We start from the raw sequence: 16,377 nt of genomic DNA on the forward strand, positions 1-16,377 counted from the left end.
ACTTCAGAATGTATCAGCGTCTCATCCTTCACTGGGAACCGGGTGCTGGGAAAAGTAGCCTGAAGGAAGGCAGGGCCCAGGTCTCTCCTAGTCTGTGCTAATCACCTTGGGGCTCCAATCGCAGCCAAGGGTTAGCGTCGTTCCCACACTGCAACACATCAAGACACCATTCCCAGGAGGCAGAGATGAGCACAGCCTGCCCCAGGCCCACCCTGGGCCAAGGAGGTAGCTCTCTCTTCCACTCCCAACTACTCAGCTCTCTTTGGAGGTCCTCTGTCCCCCATCTCCTGTCATCCAGGAGAGAGATGTCCGCGTGGGGACGCAGCCCTGCAGGAGGGACACTCCGAGATGGGGCCGGGCGTGAGGACCGGCTCCCAAGAAGAGAGGACAGGGCAGCAGCCACACCAGCCGGGTGGCCTAGGCAAAGGGGACGTCGCCCTTCGGCGTCCTCCTCTGTGAGATGGATCAGGAGTGGGTTCCGGGTTGCGGGCGCCTCGGCGGCGCGGGGGGTCGGGTCCGTCGCACTGGCGGCGGGGATGCGCGTGCGCGTGGGGCGCGTGCGCGGCGCTCACAGCACCATGGCTGGCAGGTGGTGCGCCGCGGCGGCAGCGGCGGCGGCGGCGGCGAGCGCAGGCGCGTGAGCGTGAGGCGCGGGTAGCGCGGGCGAGTGCGCCTGCAGCGCGGTGCTGGGCGGCCGGTGGCGCGCGCTCTTCTGGTGCGCGCGCAGGCCGGCCAGCTGCGAATAAGCGCTCTGGCACACCTGGCACTTGTAGGGACGCTCGCCCGTGTGCAGGCGCACGTGGTTGCGCAGCGTGGACGACTGGCTGAAGCGGCGGTTGCAGAAGCGGCACACGAAGGGCTTGTCCAGCGTGTGGATACGCATGTGCGAGCGCAGGTTGCTGCGCGAGTTGAAGCCGCGGTGGCAGATGACGCAGCGCATGCGGCCCGCGGTACCGGTCGCGGAGTCGGCCGGGTGGAAGTCCTCTGGTGGTGCGGGCGGAACGCGGGACCCACGGAGCGTGCGAGAGGGAAAGAAAGCAGCCTGGTTAGCACCCACGCCTACTGCGCCCAGTCCCCCCGGTACTCCCCTGCAGATCGTAAGACACACAGCTCCGAGGGCGCAGCGGGTCATGGCTGTGATTTAACAGCAGCTAGATTGCACCAGGTCCCCAACTTGAAAGCATTTGGTGATGTGGTCCCAGAAAACCATAGGTTTCCCATCTGAAAGTTGGGAGGTGAACCAGGCGTGGTCCCAGCACTTGGGGAAAAGGGGGTTGGGGGTGGCTGGGCTAAAGGCATTCATTTGCCACCAAGCCTGATGTCCTGACTTGGATTCCCTGGACCCGCATGGTTAAGGAGAGAACTGGCTTCCACTAGTGACCTCTGACCTACACATGTGCACCTTGGCATGCATACCTGCCTAAATGCACACAAAAATAAGTAAAATGCATGAAGAAAATAAAGTTTAAAAAAACAAGGTCTTGGGGTTGGGGATTTAGCTCAGCGGTAGAGCGCTTGCCTAGGAAGCGCAAGGCCCTGGGTTCGGTCCCCAGCTCCGGAAAAAAAAAGAAAAAAAAAAAAAAAAACAAGGTCTTGTAGAACCACTAGGGGCTAGCGGGATTTCGTGCAAGTTCATCCTAAAATTGAAGTCACTAGAAGAGTTTTCCTGTGCTGGTGGCTTTGCCTTAATGTGAGAAATGATTGTGTCCTAATAGGCCATCCACAAAGGACAACTATGACACCCCTAAAAAGTCCTCTCATCTCTCACCTCACAAATATTCGCCAAGAACTCAGTGTACATGGAAGCTATGGTTTGTCCGTTTTCCCATTCCAAATGGAGACAGCAGGAGCATTCAGAGAAGGAGTGGCAGTGGAGGCAAACACTAGCAGCCCTAGGCTGCTCCCTTTCCTTTTCTTTTCCTTTCTTTTTTCTTTTCTTTTCTTTCCCCCTCTTTTTATTTTGGGACCAGGTTTCCCTGTATAGTCCCAGCTCCTGAAACTACCTAGCTCTGTAGACCAGGCTGGGCTCAACCCCATAGATCCACCGGCCTCTGCCTCCAGAGTGCTAAGATTGAAGATGCGACCACCATTGCTTCTCTTAAAAATAAACCGGCCAGAGAGACCGCTGAGCTCGGTGGTTGAGAACACTGCCTGCTCTGACAGAGGAGCCCCAGCTTCAATTCCCAGCACCCACGTGGCAGCTCACCATTGACTGGAAATCCAGTTCCAGGAGCTGACAGCTTCCCACAGGCGTGCATGTATCAGTGCACAAAAACAATAAATAAATAATTTAAAAATGAACGATCACATAATGGCACACTCCTGCAATCCCAACATTGGAGGTGGAGGCAGGAGAATCAGAAGTTCAAGGTCATCTTTAGCTGTCTAATGAATTTGGAGGCCAGCCTGAGACCCTGCCTTTAAAAAAAAAGTCACAAGGATTTTGTAGGGTCTGGGAGGGTGATACTCATCAAAGGTTTCATTTCGTTTCAGACTGGGGGGGGGGGTTGTGGGGACCAGTTATCTCCAGACTCAATAGGACATAGGTCTTAAGCCAGTAGTTTCTACATGATAATCCCTGTCTCAAGACACAAGGGCTTGGGGCTGGAGAGATGGCTCAGTGGTTAAGAGCACTGACTGCTCTTCCAGAGGTCCTGAGTTCAATTCCCAGCAACCACATGGTGGCTCGCAACCATCTGTAATGAGATCCAATGCCCTCTTCTGGTGTGTCTGAAGACAGCTACAGTGTACTTATAGATAATAAATAAATCTTTAAAAAAACAAAAAGACGCATAGACTCATTCTACTCTACGTCTGTTCAAAGTACAAACCATGCAGCCAGTTGATGCTAGGCCCTCCTCCATGACCTGGACAGAGCCAGAAAGGGATATAGAGATGCCCTCGTCCCATGCCTTCTCTTTACAGATGAGGCACCAAGCCCATCTCAACAGCAGCTGAACTAGAAATCAATGTGGGTTCTTGCTGTCCTGTCCAGCTCTCCGGCCACACCCCATCACCTCTCTGGGGCTCCTCCTCTGCCTGCAGACAACCTATCTGATCTGGAAAGCAAGACTGCCTTCCTTTCCCCATGATCAGCCCATGGTGGCTGCTCTGGGGAAAGTGGTCTTATTTGTAACCAGGAACTCCCATATGCACAATGCTACTGGATGTTGAAGTAGGGCCTCCCAGGCCAGGAGGTGTCCTGTCCCCTAGCTTTCCCCTCCTTGGATGGTTGTCACTATGACCTTGTAGCGAATACTGAATACCTACCATGCTTGTTTTTCTTCTGTTCTTCTTCCAGTCCCGGCACACCTGGGATCCCCAGAAAGGTGTTGTGGGAATTCCCATACCACACCAGCAGTTCCTGGTCCGGAGGGATCATCTGCAGGAAGAGAGGCAGGAAGAGGTCAGGGAGGTCAGGAGGCAAGGACTTTCTCTGCTCATTTCTGTACACACTCAGGCTTGAGAAAGCCCGAGCTGACAGAATATCCCCTGACCCATCCTGGGCAAACTGTAGACACCAAAGGCCCCAGGACAGCATCCCCTCTCTTCTTCTCTCTCGGAACCCAGGTCATCATATCCAGATGGATGGCCACAAGAAAACAAAAGAAAAAGAAGTCCAGGTGGCCGGAGGGGCGGGGGTGGGGGGTGGCGGGGAAGAGGATAGCTCAGTGTAGAATGCATACTTAGCATATGCAAAGGCGTGGACTAGTCACTGTCATCCCTGCACTCAGAGGTAGAGGCAGAACCGTGAGAAGTTCAAGGTCATCCTTGGCTACATAATCAGTTTGAACCCGACCTGGAATTCGTAAGATCCTATCTCAAAAAAGAAGGGGGATGGGCTGGAGAGATGGCTCAGTGGTTAAGAGCACTGACTGCTCTTCCAGAGGTCCTGAGTTCAATTCCCAGCAACCACATGGTGGCTCACAACTGTCTGTAATGGGATCTGATGCCCTCTTCTGGTGTGTCTGAAGACAGCGATAATGTACTCTCATACATACAATAAATAAATAAATCTTAAGGAGGAGGAAGAAGAGGAGGAAGAGTAAGAGGAGGAGGAGAAGAGGAGGAGAAGGAGAAGAAGAAGAAGAAGAAGAAGAAGAAGAAGAAGAAGAAGAAGAAGAAGAAGAAGAAGGAAAACCTCACAAACAGAAGTAACAAAAGAAAAACAACTAGATTTTCCCCCCCAGTTTTTAATCTAGAGGTATTAGAGTCAGTCAGCTCTCAGAGATCTAGGGCTGAGCCAGATGTTTCTAAGGATTGTGGGCTGTGGGGTGCCTTATGGTTACACCTTGCTTGATGTTCCTGAAACAGCTCTTATCTCAAGTGGCCAGAGGCATCATGGAGTCACACAGCACAGGGCTCCCTGCAGGGCTCCCTGCACCACCACCACCGGGCAGGTGCTAAAAAAACGAAACCTTGGGCTTGACAAACACCTCCACCATTGGAAATACCCAAACAGCATTCAACCGAAAGTTCTACTGTGTCCTAAGTCCAACACCAAGAAGCCCAGACCCGGGGCTGGGGATTTAGCTCAGTGGTAGAGCGCTTGCCTAGGAAGCTCAAGGCCCTGGGTTCGGTCCCCAGCTCCCGAAAAAAAAAACCAAAAAAAAAAAAAAAAAGAAGCCCAGACCCTGTGGCTAAGCTTGAGGCTTGGCTGCTCTCAATGGTGACAGCTACTGAACAAGATAGTTTGGTGGTGACAATCGGGATCTGCGTGAGCTGAGAAGCCTGCTCACTGGACCCCAGCCAGGTAGGACAAACAGAAGAGAGCAGTGTCTCTCTCCTGAGGCCACAGCTCCTGGAGGTCCTTGTGTGAGGTGCCCAGCTCAGATAGTACCTGACAACAGACATCTTGTTTCTCTGTGGGGTTCTCTTTTAGCTGAAGTACAGGAGACTGGGGAGACAGCTCCCTGTGTAAGTATTTGCCTTGGAAGCATAAGGGTACGAGGTTGGGCCCCAGAGCCCACATGAGAAGAGTAGGCTCCATGCACACACTTGTAATCCCAGTGCTGAGGAGGTAGAAACAGAGCCCTGGAGTTTGCTGGCCAGTCAGCCCAGACCAATTGCAAGCCCTAAGCCAGCCAGAGGCAACAGCACCTGAGGTTGATATCTGATCTTCCCTTCCACGTGAGGCTGAGAACCTTGGGTTCACTTCCATGGAGAGAGCCCAGAAGACCTCTCCCTACCCCTCCATATCCACCAGGCTCTGAAAGGAGAGTGAGCTGAGGGGTGAGGGCGGGGGGAATTGTAGGTATTGAGGGCTGCTGCTCCCCTGTTGAGAGCAACCTAAGCCTCATTATGTCTCTTCACAGCAACCCTTAGACCTTTGCATCATAGCAGCACAGGAGTGTGTGTGTGTGTGTGTGTGTGTGTGTGTGTGTGTGTGTGTGTGTGTGTGTGTGGTCGGTCTAATTGGAGAGGTTAAATGTGAAACACTGCACAATTCAGTAAACAAGCAAAATAAGGCAGCATCTCTAAGGCAGCAGGTAGCTTAGAACCTGGCACCAGAGCTAGACAGAATCGTCCAGCCTGTCCTTCACGATCATGGTCACCATCCAGGAGACCAGAGGGGTCAGAGCTGGAGGCCTCTCCTTGAAGAGGAGGAGGAGAGGAGGGAAAGGCCTGTAAAATCCTCAGAGAAGAAGATGATGGAGTCGAAGTATTTAAGATATCGATTGAGGGCTTGTTTGTTCTTACGATATGGATTGGGAAAGAGGCTACTGCACAAGATGGATCTCGTGTCACTGGATCCTTAGGTGTGACCTTAGAAATCTCTAAGTATGTCTCTTGAAGCAGCCCCTAGGCCGCATGCACACACCTCTTGTAGGAGATGACACACACACACACATACACACACACACACACACACGCACACACACACACACACTGAGCCCCGGTGTGGGGGATTGGAGGGGACACTCAGGCTCTCTGCCTGCCAAGGAAATAATTGTGTCACTTGTAAAACAGAACAGTGCCTACATTACAGGCCTCCCTGAGAGCTGTTGGGTCACAGGGGCCACAAGCACAGGGCTCTCGGTACTGAAGTTGTGGGATTACGGCTGTTTTCCTAGCTCAGCGATGCTCCAGAGGAACTAGCCGTCATCCGGGCGCCCTGAATCAGTAAAGCCCGGGGCTATTGGCGGCATGAAAGTCCATGGTGACCTAGGCCTTCGCCTTCCGTGCCCACCAAGCATAGGCATGGTGCTGCCCTGTGGGCAGAATGCTCTCATAGACTGTATGAAACTCTGGGTTTGGTCTTCAGCTCAACATAAATCAGATGTGGGGCCCTGCGCCTGTCATCCCAGCACTGAGGAGTTAGAACCCGGAGGATATAGGACGTTCAAGGTCTTCTTCATCTAAATATCACATGGCTGGTCTCAAGACCAGCCTGAGCTATTTCAGCTCCTGTGTAGGGCCCGGAACGGTGGCTCAGCGACTAAAAGTACTGCCCGCTCTCCCAGAAGACCCAGGTTCAAACCCCAGCACCTACGTAGTGGCGGCTGTCAACCATCAGGAACTCTAGTTTCAAGGGATCTGATATCCTCTACTAGACTCGGGGGACTGCAGGCATGTGCGTGGTGCACATGCGTAACATGCATGCAGAACAGGCATATGCATCATAGAACAAATATTTTTAAACTGAATAAACAAATACTAAAATTAGTTTTATTCAACTTAAATGTTAAACTTTGTGGGCATAAAGATCTAACCGTGGCCTAGAGTAAATAATGAAAAGGTTTTTTTTCCTCTTCTACCCTGGGTGCCCAGCTGTGGCTTATGCCTCCCTCCATGTGATACCCCAAGAAAACATGTCATTTTGAGACTTTGAAAAAAAAAAAAAACAAACGCTGATTTAGGCTTTAAAAGATCACTGTGGAGAAACCACGTGCCTTCTATTTAGAAATGAGCACGTATCACATCTATACAAACGCAAACGCAGGAGTGACAATAAGCGAGACTTTTCAGAAATAGAATGTACTTGACTTGGGAACGAAACAACTCCAGACGGCTAGAGGCTACGAGCAGGGGGAGAGGCCCTCGTCACCTTCACGGAGAAACAGAACAACGAGTTGCTTTGAACTTCAGAGCCCGGAGGCGCCCCCCACCACCACCTCTGGTCTGCACTTAATAAATACTAAAATTAATTTTATTCAACTTAAAAAGGAAAGCCCATGGGCATAAGGTATAACTGAGCGGCATGGTAGAGAGAGGGGTGCTGCTCTTTCTCCTGCTCTGGGTGCCTGGCTGTTACTGATGCCCTCTGGACCTGTCCAGCATCCACCAAAAGCCTGCGCTGGAGCCCAGAAGACCCCAGAACCTTCACCCTCTTCTCTGAGATCCGGAAAGTCCAGTTCAAAGACCACTTCAGTGCATTGAACGGCCACAGTCCCCTGAAAACCCCTCCTAGGCTCTGTCCCTACTGAGTTGATCGATGGTCCAGGCTAGGCTCTGCACTAGAGCGAGGAGCCTGAATCAGCCGGCCATTCGTGTTTCCGGGAACAGGAAGGAGATTGGTTTGGAACATACCGTGAACCGAGCGATCCCCAAGGGAACTGATTCCCGTTTTGTAAAATCCACTCTGTCAAACCTAGGGAAACAGCATTGCCCAGCTCCTGCTGCCAAGTCTCAGGACCTCTGGCTAATTCTTAACGTTCTGATCAGCCTTAACCTGAACCCTGCCCCATTTCAATGACAGAAGGGCAGTGACAGGCTTTCAGGTTTGCTTTCCTAATACAAATTCATGACACCCCATTGAACAGGCTCCCGAGGGGCTCTGACACCTGCCCCTTGCCGGGTGACACAGAAGCATCTCTGTGTCATCTGGATGATCACCAGTTTCCATTGTGCACAGATGTCCTGACACACCAATTAATAGAGCTCCAACAAGGAGATGTTGGCCAGGGGAGGCCACACAGCATGGCCATCCAGCTCTGTAGCAGACTGGCTGGGGTTCAAGTCACAGCTCCGGACTTTCTCTCTGAACTTTGAACCTTCATTTCTTCACCATTAAAATGGGGACAGAGAGGCGGCGAAGCTCAGTAATACAGGGCCTATTCAGTATGTATAAGGCCCAAGGATTCGATTAACAGTACTATTTAAAAAAAAAAATAAAACTAAGCCTTGGGCTCAGTCCCCATTACAAAACCAGAGTTGTTTAGACCTTCGAAAACGTCGCCAGTGTAGCGTCGGCACACGAGAGATGTCTGATGTCACAATGATGTCTGCGTACACTGTTAATGGGGCTGACCATCAATGGTGGTACTCAACAGAGCCACGACTTAGCAAGGTCAAAAGGAAAAGGGTGCTTATCCTCAGAGCTGAGAAAAGAGGTGAGGCTCTAGGAAAAATGAAGGGCTCAGCTGCCCTGAAACAAGAGAAAATGGGAAAGCCTACATTTCTAGGCAACCATTTGCTAATCTGATACAATAAAACAGAAATGGAACAGACTGGGAACTTTCTTCCCCCATATAGTGATAACAGATTCCTCTAGCTTCCCCTTGTGCCGGTTTCTTGACCAAACCACTTGCTTCCTGACAGCCGCTTTTGTTTTCCTGGAAGAGGTGGGTCCAGTGGACAGGACAGCCTATCGCCCAGATTTATTCACTCAATATTGCAGAAGCAAAGCCAGAAGGTTTCACCCTCCTCACCTCCACCCGGCATGCAGAGTTCAGAGCAGTGTTGGTCTGAGTTCCCCATCCTGGCCACTCGTGTCTCCGTTTAGAGTTCATGATTTTGTATTTGTATAATATCCTAGTGTATTCTTCCTACTGAAGAGAGCTATCCCCCCACCCCCACATGACTCGGCAGGTAACGGGCTACTGTTACAAAATATAAATTGTGCTTGTGAGTAGGAAGACCAAGTAAACAGATCGGAACAAAAGTCCCTCTCCTTGGCTAACAATCCCCCAACACACACACAGAACAAACAGCAGATTATACAAGACTTCCCAGGAGCCGGCTAGGTAAGCAGAAATATGTGTGGCCACAGCCAGACGTAGAAATGGAATTCTGACATTTGTTATAACACGGTTTGAGAGAATTGCTGGTATGGAAAAAAATATGTCATCTATGAAAAGTCATTTGGGGCTGAACCAGGCAGATGACCATGAGTTTGAGGCCAGCCGGGTCTATATGAGTTTCAGGCCAGCCAGGGCTACACAGTGAACCTGGCTGGTCCTGGTGTGGACCTCACTATGTAGCCCTTTACTAGGACCTGAGACTCACAGGCACTATTTATAGCTCATCTACGGCTGCTGTAGGACATTCCACAAGAACAAAATCACGGAACTCTGTGGGGAGACAGAGGTGAGACTGTCTCAAATTTAAAAAGAAAAAGATTTAAAACAAAAGAAGGAAAAGTAATTTGCAAAAGTTTTGGGCTTCCTTGTCCCTCACTTAAACAGCCCCCCTTTAGCAGCAGTGTTCGCTGTAAGCAGTACAACGTCATGTGAGAGGCTTGCATATGATACAGCACATGCGTGATAACATGCGGGCTATGTAGATGAATGCATGTGGCCCATTCTTTTATAAACTTAAATTTCTGATAAGCATAAACGTTCCCCCTATTCATACAAATTCCAATCCCTGCCTGGAAATATTCTTGCCCCCTGAATTCATACTTCTAGATAAATGTTGTTCACGCGTCCTGATTTGTCTTTGACTCTCACCTGCCAGATGTGTAGTATGATGGGGCTTAAGTCACCTGTCTGCCTCAGCCTGAGTGCTAACATGACATAGGTATTCTCGGCCGGTCTCCTGTGTGGTGTGTGTGTGTGTGTGTGTGTGTGTGTGTGTGTGTGTGTGTGTTTGATGTGTAAGGGAGCCAGAGAGGGGTTAGAACTCATACTTTGCTATGGGTGAGTTCAACTGCACCAAAAGCCCATTCTGGGAGGTGGCGGTACATCTGGACAGTCTCGGAACTCATGCTGTTCCAGCCTGAGCTACTTCTGGTACTGCACCGACACGCCTCCGTCCTGCTAGAATTTCTGAACTCTAGAGGCCTGCCTTTCTTAACTCTTTGCTCTTTAGTTTTCCTGATGCTGACCCAGGTCCTGGCCACACAACGCGGAGGCAAAGGTTATTCTGCTCTCAGTCCTGTCCACGTCTAAGGGTCTGGTCATTCTGGAGCAATAGACTCCAGTCCCAGAAGTTAGCAGCCATAGACACCCAGAAGGGTCTAGACTTCAGGCTCAGAGTCATCTCCAGTAAATGGAGTGTGACTACAAAGGCAGTTGTTCTCTCACTCCGAAGAACAGCCAAACCCCTGGCCATCCCACAACCAAGGGACTTCAAGTCAACCAAAGTACAAGATCTGGAAAAAGTGGAGGGACAGCCCTGCTACCTCTCACAGCATTTAGAGGAATTCCCACATCTGGGGCAAGACACAGCCAAGTCGCATGCCAGGGGTCACTGCTGTGCCCTCTGATGACTGCCCCTTGGCTATCACTGCTCATCAGCCCCACCCCCCGGGCCTTTATTTTTCTTCCTCTGCCAGGCAGGTGTCCTGCCTCCTTTCCCAGCCCCTGGCCCTGGTTACACTTAGAAGAGCCCCATCCATCCTGCCCTGACTCTTCTCAGCTCACATTCTCCTATTTGGAGTTCTTGGCCTTCATAAAAATGACAGGTTTTCATATCTATGAATTGTGGATAAACTCAAGATCCTCCTCGTGAAGTTGTGTGAGAGGCCTAAACCCAGTGAGACGGTATTGCTGAGATGGAGTACTGAGCCACACACTATTGGCCCCAGAATGAGGCACGACACGCAGTTAAACCTTAAGAACAGACGGCCATTATCATAGTCAAGTTCGAGCCTCAGCCGGCTTCCACTTGGTGTCCCGTTCTCTAGATTCTTCTGCCCTCTGAACCTCTGCACACGATCCTCTACATCTGAGATACTACAACATCAACTTGTAAGTCCCACCCTCTCCCAGCTGTTCCAGCAAGTCTCCCATACAGAGCAGTCATGGCCTGAGCCTCAACCCTACATCCAGACAGAGCCAGCGGGGCCAGCACTGACATCCTTCTGTCTTCTTTGGTCACATTCCTCACCATGCCATGTCCCCACCTGTCCCTCCACAACACTACATTGCATTACCTCTATGGCCTTGTAGAAGATGCTAGTGCCTATCTGCACCACCTCCAGGTTCTGCTCCTGCTCGTTCCGGGCACACTTGATGTAGGTCATCCAGCTTCGGTGGTCTTCCTGGCTGGCATCGATGAAGTAGCGGACTGTACCATCCTCGTTGAATACCTAGGCACAGGGTGGAACAGTGATGGGGTGATGCAGGGCCAGGCCACACATGTGACCCAGGCCAGACCCATTCTCCTTTCTCCCAACGGCTCTGGGAATTGGATAAAGTTTTTGTCTATGCCTTCCAGTCCAGGAAAGGGAGGTTGGAGGTGGGGGCATGGTAATTTGTCCGAGGCTAAAGGGAATCAATCCTCAGGGACCCATGGGCTCATGATGACCAGGCCTTCCTACCCCCAGAAGAAAAAGGTCTCTAAGAGATCCCTAAACAGGCAACATGTTCTTCTCTTCTGCTACCTGTCCTTAAGGGGTACAGATGTTTGGAACAGAGCGGTAGACGCATTCAGCACAGGGCCTCAGAGAGGGACACAAGGGCTTGAGAGGCAAATCTAGTTCACTGGGGTCTCTTGGCCTGGCCTAAACTGCTCTGTGAGGCTGCTAAGGGTCAAACCACACCCTAGCTTTCTGACTGGGCAACAGCTGGAAGACACCCACTAGGCCTAGGTGTCCAGGAGAGAGAGAAGGCAATGGCTGGGGTCATCTCTCTGCTCTGCTCATCCAGGTCCTGTGAACAGCTGTACTGTATGTCGCTGGGCTCCAGCCAGGTGGGTCTGCTAGGGTGGCATCAAGAGATGCATAAGACGGAGAAGTAGGTGTACCATCTGGCTACTGTGGGTCTGTGCGGGAAGAACGATGTAGGAGAACCACCACTGGGCTGACTTTGTCTTAAGGGGGGACCATCCCTGTTTCTGACACTGTTGGGGATGGGCTAGAGTCAAAAGGCCAGGGATAGAAGCCTTTCATATACCCATTTCCATCTGCAAAATGAGAATAAAACTGAGAGGGGCTGACCTCACCGATTGCAGGCTAGGGAACCAGACTGCTGACTCAACACCCAGTCGGCCCTGGTTAGTTTGGATGTCCTCCGGCAGGCCTGGGATTGGGAAACCTATTCTTAAGAAACACCCAGCGTCCACTCTCCTCCATTCCGGCTACACTTCACCAAAGGTCAGCCTCAGAGACCGACTCTTGTCGCCTTCTAAAGCCAGGGAAAGATGTGAGCAGTGATGGCCTCTTCCCAGCCTGCGCATCAGGACCCCGCTGGATCTCAGCGCTGTGGTAGGCTGTAAAGTATGACTAACAGCTCTGCTTGGGAGACTTGGAAACAAGAGGACTCAGATAGTGCCCAAAGCAGGTAAAAGCGAAAGCTCCAGGCCTTGAGAGTCCTAAGGGTGTTCACCCTCAGGGTGTTCAAACTCCAGCATCCACCCCTGAGGCCCTGGCAGGGGCCAGACCGGTCTCCTTTCGGACACAACCCCGGAGAGAGCCAGCCCACCTGCCTACAGCAATCCCTTTCCAAAGCTCCCACCTACCTCCCACATCAGGTTGTTGTTTTTGCAGATATCCACATGCTCTGGGGCGATGACTCGGCCAGTGAAGGGGCCCATCTCCGTGCCTGCCTTGATCCACGTCTTGGAGAAGATGCCAAGGCCCTCGCCAGGGATGGAACTCTGGGCGATGATCACTTCCACCGGCAGCACCAGGCTAGATAGCTTCTGCACCTCTGCGGGTTAGAGAAAGCCTGTCATATTTTCTGCGCAAAGACCGCCCTGCCCTTCCCATCCCGGATGCGCTCTCGCCCTGCTGCGCGCCTGCCAGCACAAGCAGCCTCAACTCGGGCAAATCTCTCCAGTGGTGCGCTGTAGGCCTACTACGGGCAGAGGCTCAGCCTCATTTTACAACCCAGGACTCTCGGTGCCCTCTAAAAGCAAGCGGTGCCTGGTAGTTCTTTCATTTTTCTTGTGGGTGGAGAGTTAGTTACTGGAGATCAAACCCAAACTCTTGTGCATGAAACGCTACGCCGCCGCCGAGCTCTTCAAACACCTATAACCTTCACCGTCTTCCGTCGCGGAACAACTTAGGAACCACTGAAACCACTTCGTGTTTACAGACAGGGAAACTGAGGCCGGGTCTGGCGAAGAGGTATCGCCCAACCCGTGACTCTCAGTCTTGTTCTTGGCTCCTCAGCCGGTGACTCTGGGTTCACTGCGTGTCTCTCAGACGCGGTCAGCACTGGGGACAGATCCCTAGTTTGGAAGGTGGCACCCGCGCAGAAGAAACAGTTGCTTCTACAAACTGAACTCTGAGCCTTCCCCCACACACACACACACACACACACACACACACCGTGATCTTCCCTGGCACGCCAGTATCCCTCTCTATTCCCAAGTTCTAGAGTGCCAGAGAGGGCGGCACCCGGATCAGGCGAGCTCTGAAGTTGCTTTAATGGGCGAGGAAGAACCAGCAGTCCCTAACCCCCATAGGATCCCCGGTGGGGCCTCTGCGGCAGGGGTGGGAGCGTTGAGGCGCACAGGGGCGGCCTCCATGTCTTACAAGGTTCCCCTCTAAGCTACCTGGGAAAATACCCGGCGAGCCGGCCGGCTGAAAGGGGGGGTTAAACGGTGTCCATTGCGGAGCGGCCGGCAATTTGTCACGCTGTTAAAGTGATCGCATTCATTCGGCTCCATTCGAAAGAAATTGCTAATTCTAAATTCATTAGCCCTGGAAGAAAGCTGTAGCAGTAAATTGTATCTCAATGCGGAGGGGACTTGTTTAAAAGGGGCCGAGGAATTCCCCTTACAAAAAGGCAGGATTAGATGGTTGACATAGCGTGAATGGAAGTGGAATTAGTCTTCACGGTAAATTAAGAGAGGAACAGCGATCTTAAAGGGGAAGAGAGGGCGTCGCTCAGAGACGCCAGCGCTGGGGAAAGATATTGTTTGCGGGGTGACGAATGAGGAATAAGAACTTGAGACATCTTAAAGAAAAGAAACTTTCCTCGCTCTCTTTCTCTCCCTCCGCTCTCTGCGGCTTTTTCTCTCCCGCCTGCCCGCCCTCCGCCCCTTCCGTGGCCCCGGCTGTCTTTTAAAGTTTTTGGTTTAAGTGGGAACTTTCGCGGGTCAAGCCCAAGTTAACCAAATGAATTTTAAACCCCTTCTTTTTGAGTCAACTGCTATTACACGCCCAGTAAGGCTTTTAATGCCAGGAAACCGCCAGCTCCAGGCTGGAGGGTGGGGTGGGGAGAGAAGACACAGGAGAGCCTGGGCTGACCAAGTAGGTCGCCCGGATCGTTGGGATTTGGTCCTAGAGCTTCCATCATTCCTAGATGCCTTTTCTCTGCTCGGTGAGGCTGTTGCAACCCAGGTTTGACCCACGGGGGGGGGGGAAGGGGTGCGCTGATCAGGAAGAGCATCCTGGCTGGGAGCAGCAGCCCCGGACCCAGTGTTCCCCATCTGGCACCCCCGCACCGCTAGTCTGAGAATTGGGGGTAGCCAGGAAGAGCGAAGAAGCCCCGACGGCACGACTCACCTCCCGAGAAGGACTGTGCCAAGACCTCGGCGGTGAAGGCAGTCTTTGGGCTGGCATGGTGGCTCTTGTCCTCGAGCAGCTGTTCGCCTAGCACGTTGCGCCATCGGCCATATAAGAAACTGTGCAGGATGTCGGAGGTGATGACCTCTGCCAACGCTAGCCCCGGAGCCTTCAGCCCTGTTTTGAGCACCAGGGCCTCAGCTGGGAGCACAGAGCCCATCATGGGGGGCCAAGGGCTCGCCGCCGGGCGCCGCGGAAGGACGGCTGGGTGGACTCCGGAGAGGTGGGCAACGAAGAGGGATCAAAGGAGTGAAAGGAGAGGAGGGTGACCAAACAGGAGGAGGAGGAGGAGGAGGAGGAGGAGGAAGAGAAGGGGGAGGAGGGTGCACTGGGGAGTGCGTGGCAAGGGATGGCTGGGAGGGCAGTGAACCAAACCGGAGATTCACAAAGTCTGCAGAGATGGCAGAGGCGGCATGGAGGGCTGGAAGTCCGCGGGTGGAGACAGGGGTGGATACCAGGAGGGGTGCGGGAAAGGTGGGCGGCGGGTGGCTGCGGAGAAACAACGACCAAGGACTCTCGGTTCCCCACTCGCCTTCTGTACACCCAGCCAGGACAGTCCTCCCCTTGGCAAAATCTCGGCTCTTTTATAGGAGCCGCAGTGACCCTCTTAATTGGTTATTAATGACCCCCTGACGTCGAAGGACAGATTTGTACCCGGCCAGGCTCGAAGGAGCCTTCACCGACAGCGCGAGGGGCGGGGGCATCGTGCGGACCGCTCAGAATAGTCCCCCTCTGCTCCTCCCTCCCCTCCGATCCTTCCTCCTCCCCCTCCTCCTCCTCTCCCCGTGGGAAGCTCCAGGCAGAGAGGGAAGCTCTGCCCGCGGCCGGGTGCGAGGCGGGGGTGGGGTGGGGTGTTGAAGTAGGGATGCTGCGTAGCGAGGCTTGTCTTTACTCCCGGGACTAAACTGAATAAGAGGGGGCTTATGGTTGCTAACCCCGCAGGTCTCCATGCCCAAGCAAGATCCACTGCCACTATGGGTCCCAGGCCAGGCCTTCACCTTCCTAGCTCTGCGGGCCACTCCCAGAGCTGCCGGGGCGCTTTGCCTTTTTTTTTTTTCCTTGACCAAGCCCTGTATTCTGTCCGATCCCCACCTATCTTTCGTCCCAAACCCTCTCCTGCACTCTTCAGAGGCTTCACTCCCTAAGCTGAGGTAGCAACCCAGACAGCTTGGGTGACGCAGATTTCTTGCGCTGGCTACGCCACCCAAGCGGGCACTTCGCCCTAAACGGGGCTCCCCAATGGCTCTGCTCGCTGCGCACAGCCAGTGTAAAACTTCCGCCAGCACAGAGGGCTTGTGAGGAAGAACCACCGGCGTCGCCGTCGGGGCTGGATCTCACCTACGATAGAAGGCTCCCAGCCCTAGGAGTTCCAAGTTGAGTGTGGAAAGACTATCAAATGCTCGCATCTGCGGGATTCCCTAGAGCGATGTAGGATGAGACCCAAAATGCCTCTGAAATTGCGGACAGCCTAGGGCAAACCCATCTGCTGGACTCTGCTTTGGAATCAGGCTGCTGGGATCTTCGACCTAGGAAGCCCTCAAACAAACGGTTCTCTTTCTTTTTCGTCTCTTAATGATCACTCTTTTTTCCCTGGCTCTCTTCTCTTCCTTCCTCCCCCTTCCCGCTATCCCACCTCGCTCCTCCAGTGGATTCTGTATAGTCTTTCCAAGGTACCTGGGAGCCAGCTTCACAACTCT

The 16,377-nt window shown here is 52.7% G+C and overlaps 1 protein-coding gene across 1 annotated transcript; it reads right to left on the minus strand.

Annotated features, from left to right (window-relative positions):
• Positions 1-568: 568 nt before the first annotated feature.
• On the minus strand, positions 569-14,843 carry Prdm12 (PR/SET domain 12). The gene is made up of 5 exons (XM_032901844.1): positions 14,621-14,843; positions 12,625-12,815; positions 11,099-11,254; positions 3,271-3,382; positions 569-984 (listed from the first exon to the last, which is right to left on the minus strand). Exons 1-5 carry the CDS (start codon positions 14,841-14,843, stop codon positions 569-571), a joined length of 1,098 nt encoding a protein of 365 aa, XP_032757735.1.
• Positions 14,844-16,377: the final 1,534 nt, after the last annotated feature.

The sequence above is a fragment of the Rattus rattus genome, chromosome 5 (genome assembly GCF_011064425.1).
Source record: "Rattus rattus isolate New Zealand chromosome 5, Rrattus_CSIRO_v1, whole genome shotgun sequence".
NCBI lineage: Eukaryota > Metazoa > Chordata > Mammalia > Rodentia > Muridae > Rattus > Rattus rattus.

What these genes read in the sequence shown, in the direction of transcription:
- Prdm12 (XM_032901844.1), bottom strand. Translation starts at nt 14,843, where the DNA reads ATGATGGGCTCTGTGCTCCCAGCTGAGGCCCTGGTGCTCAAAACAGGG. An exon ending in GGCACAGTCCTTCTCGGGAG is followed by an intron (nt 12,816 to 14,620) that starts GTGAGTCGTGCC and finishes TCTAACCCGCAG; the next exon opens with AGGTGCAGAAGCTATCTAGC. An exon ending in ACAGAAGAAAAACAAGCATG is followed by an intron (nt 985 to 3,270) that starts GTAGGTATTCAG and finishes CCGCACCACCAG; the next exon opens with AGGACTTCCACCCGGCCGAC.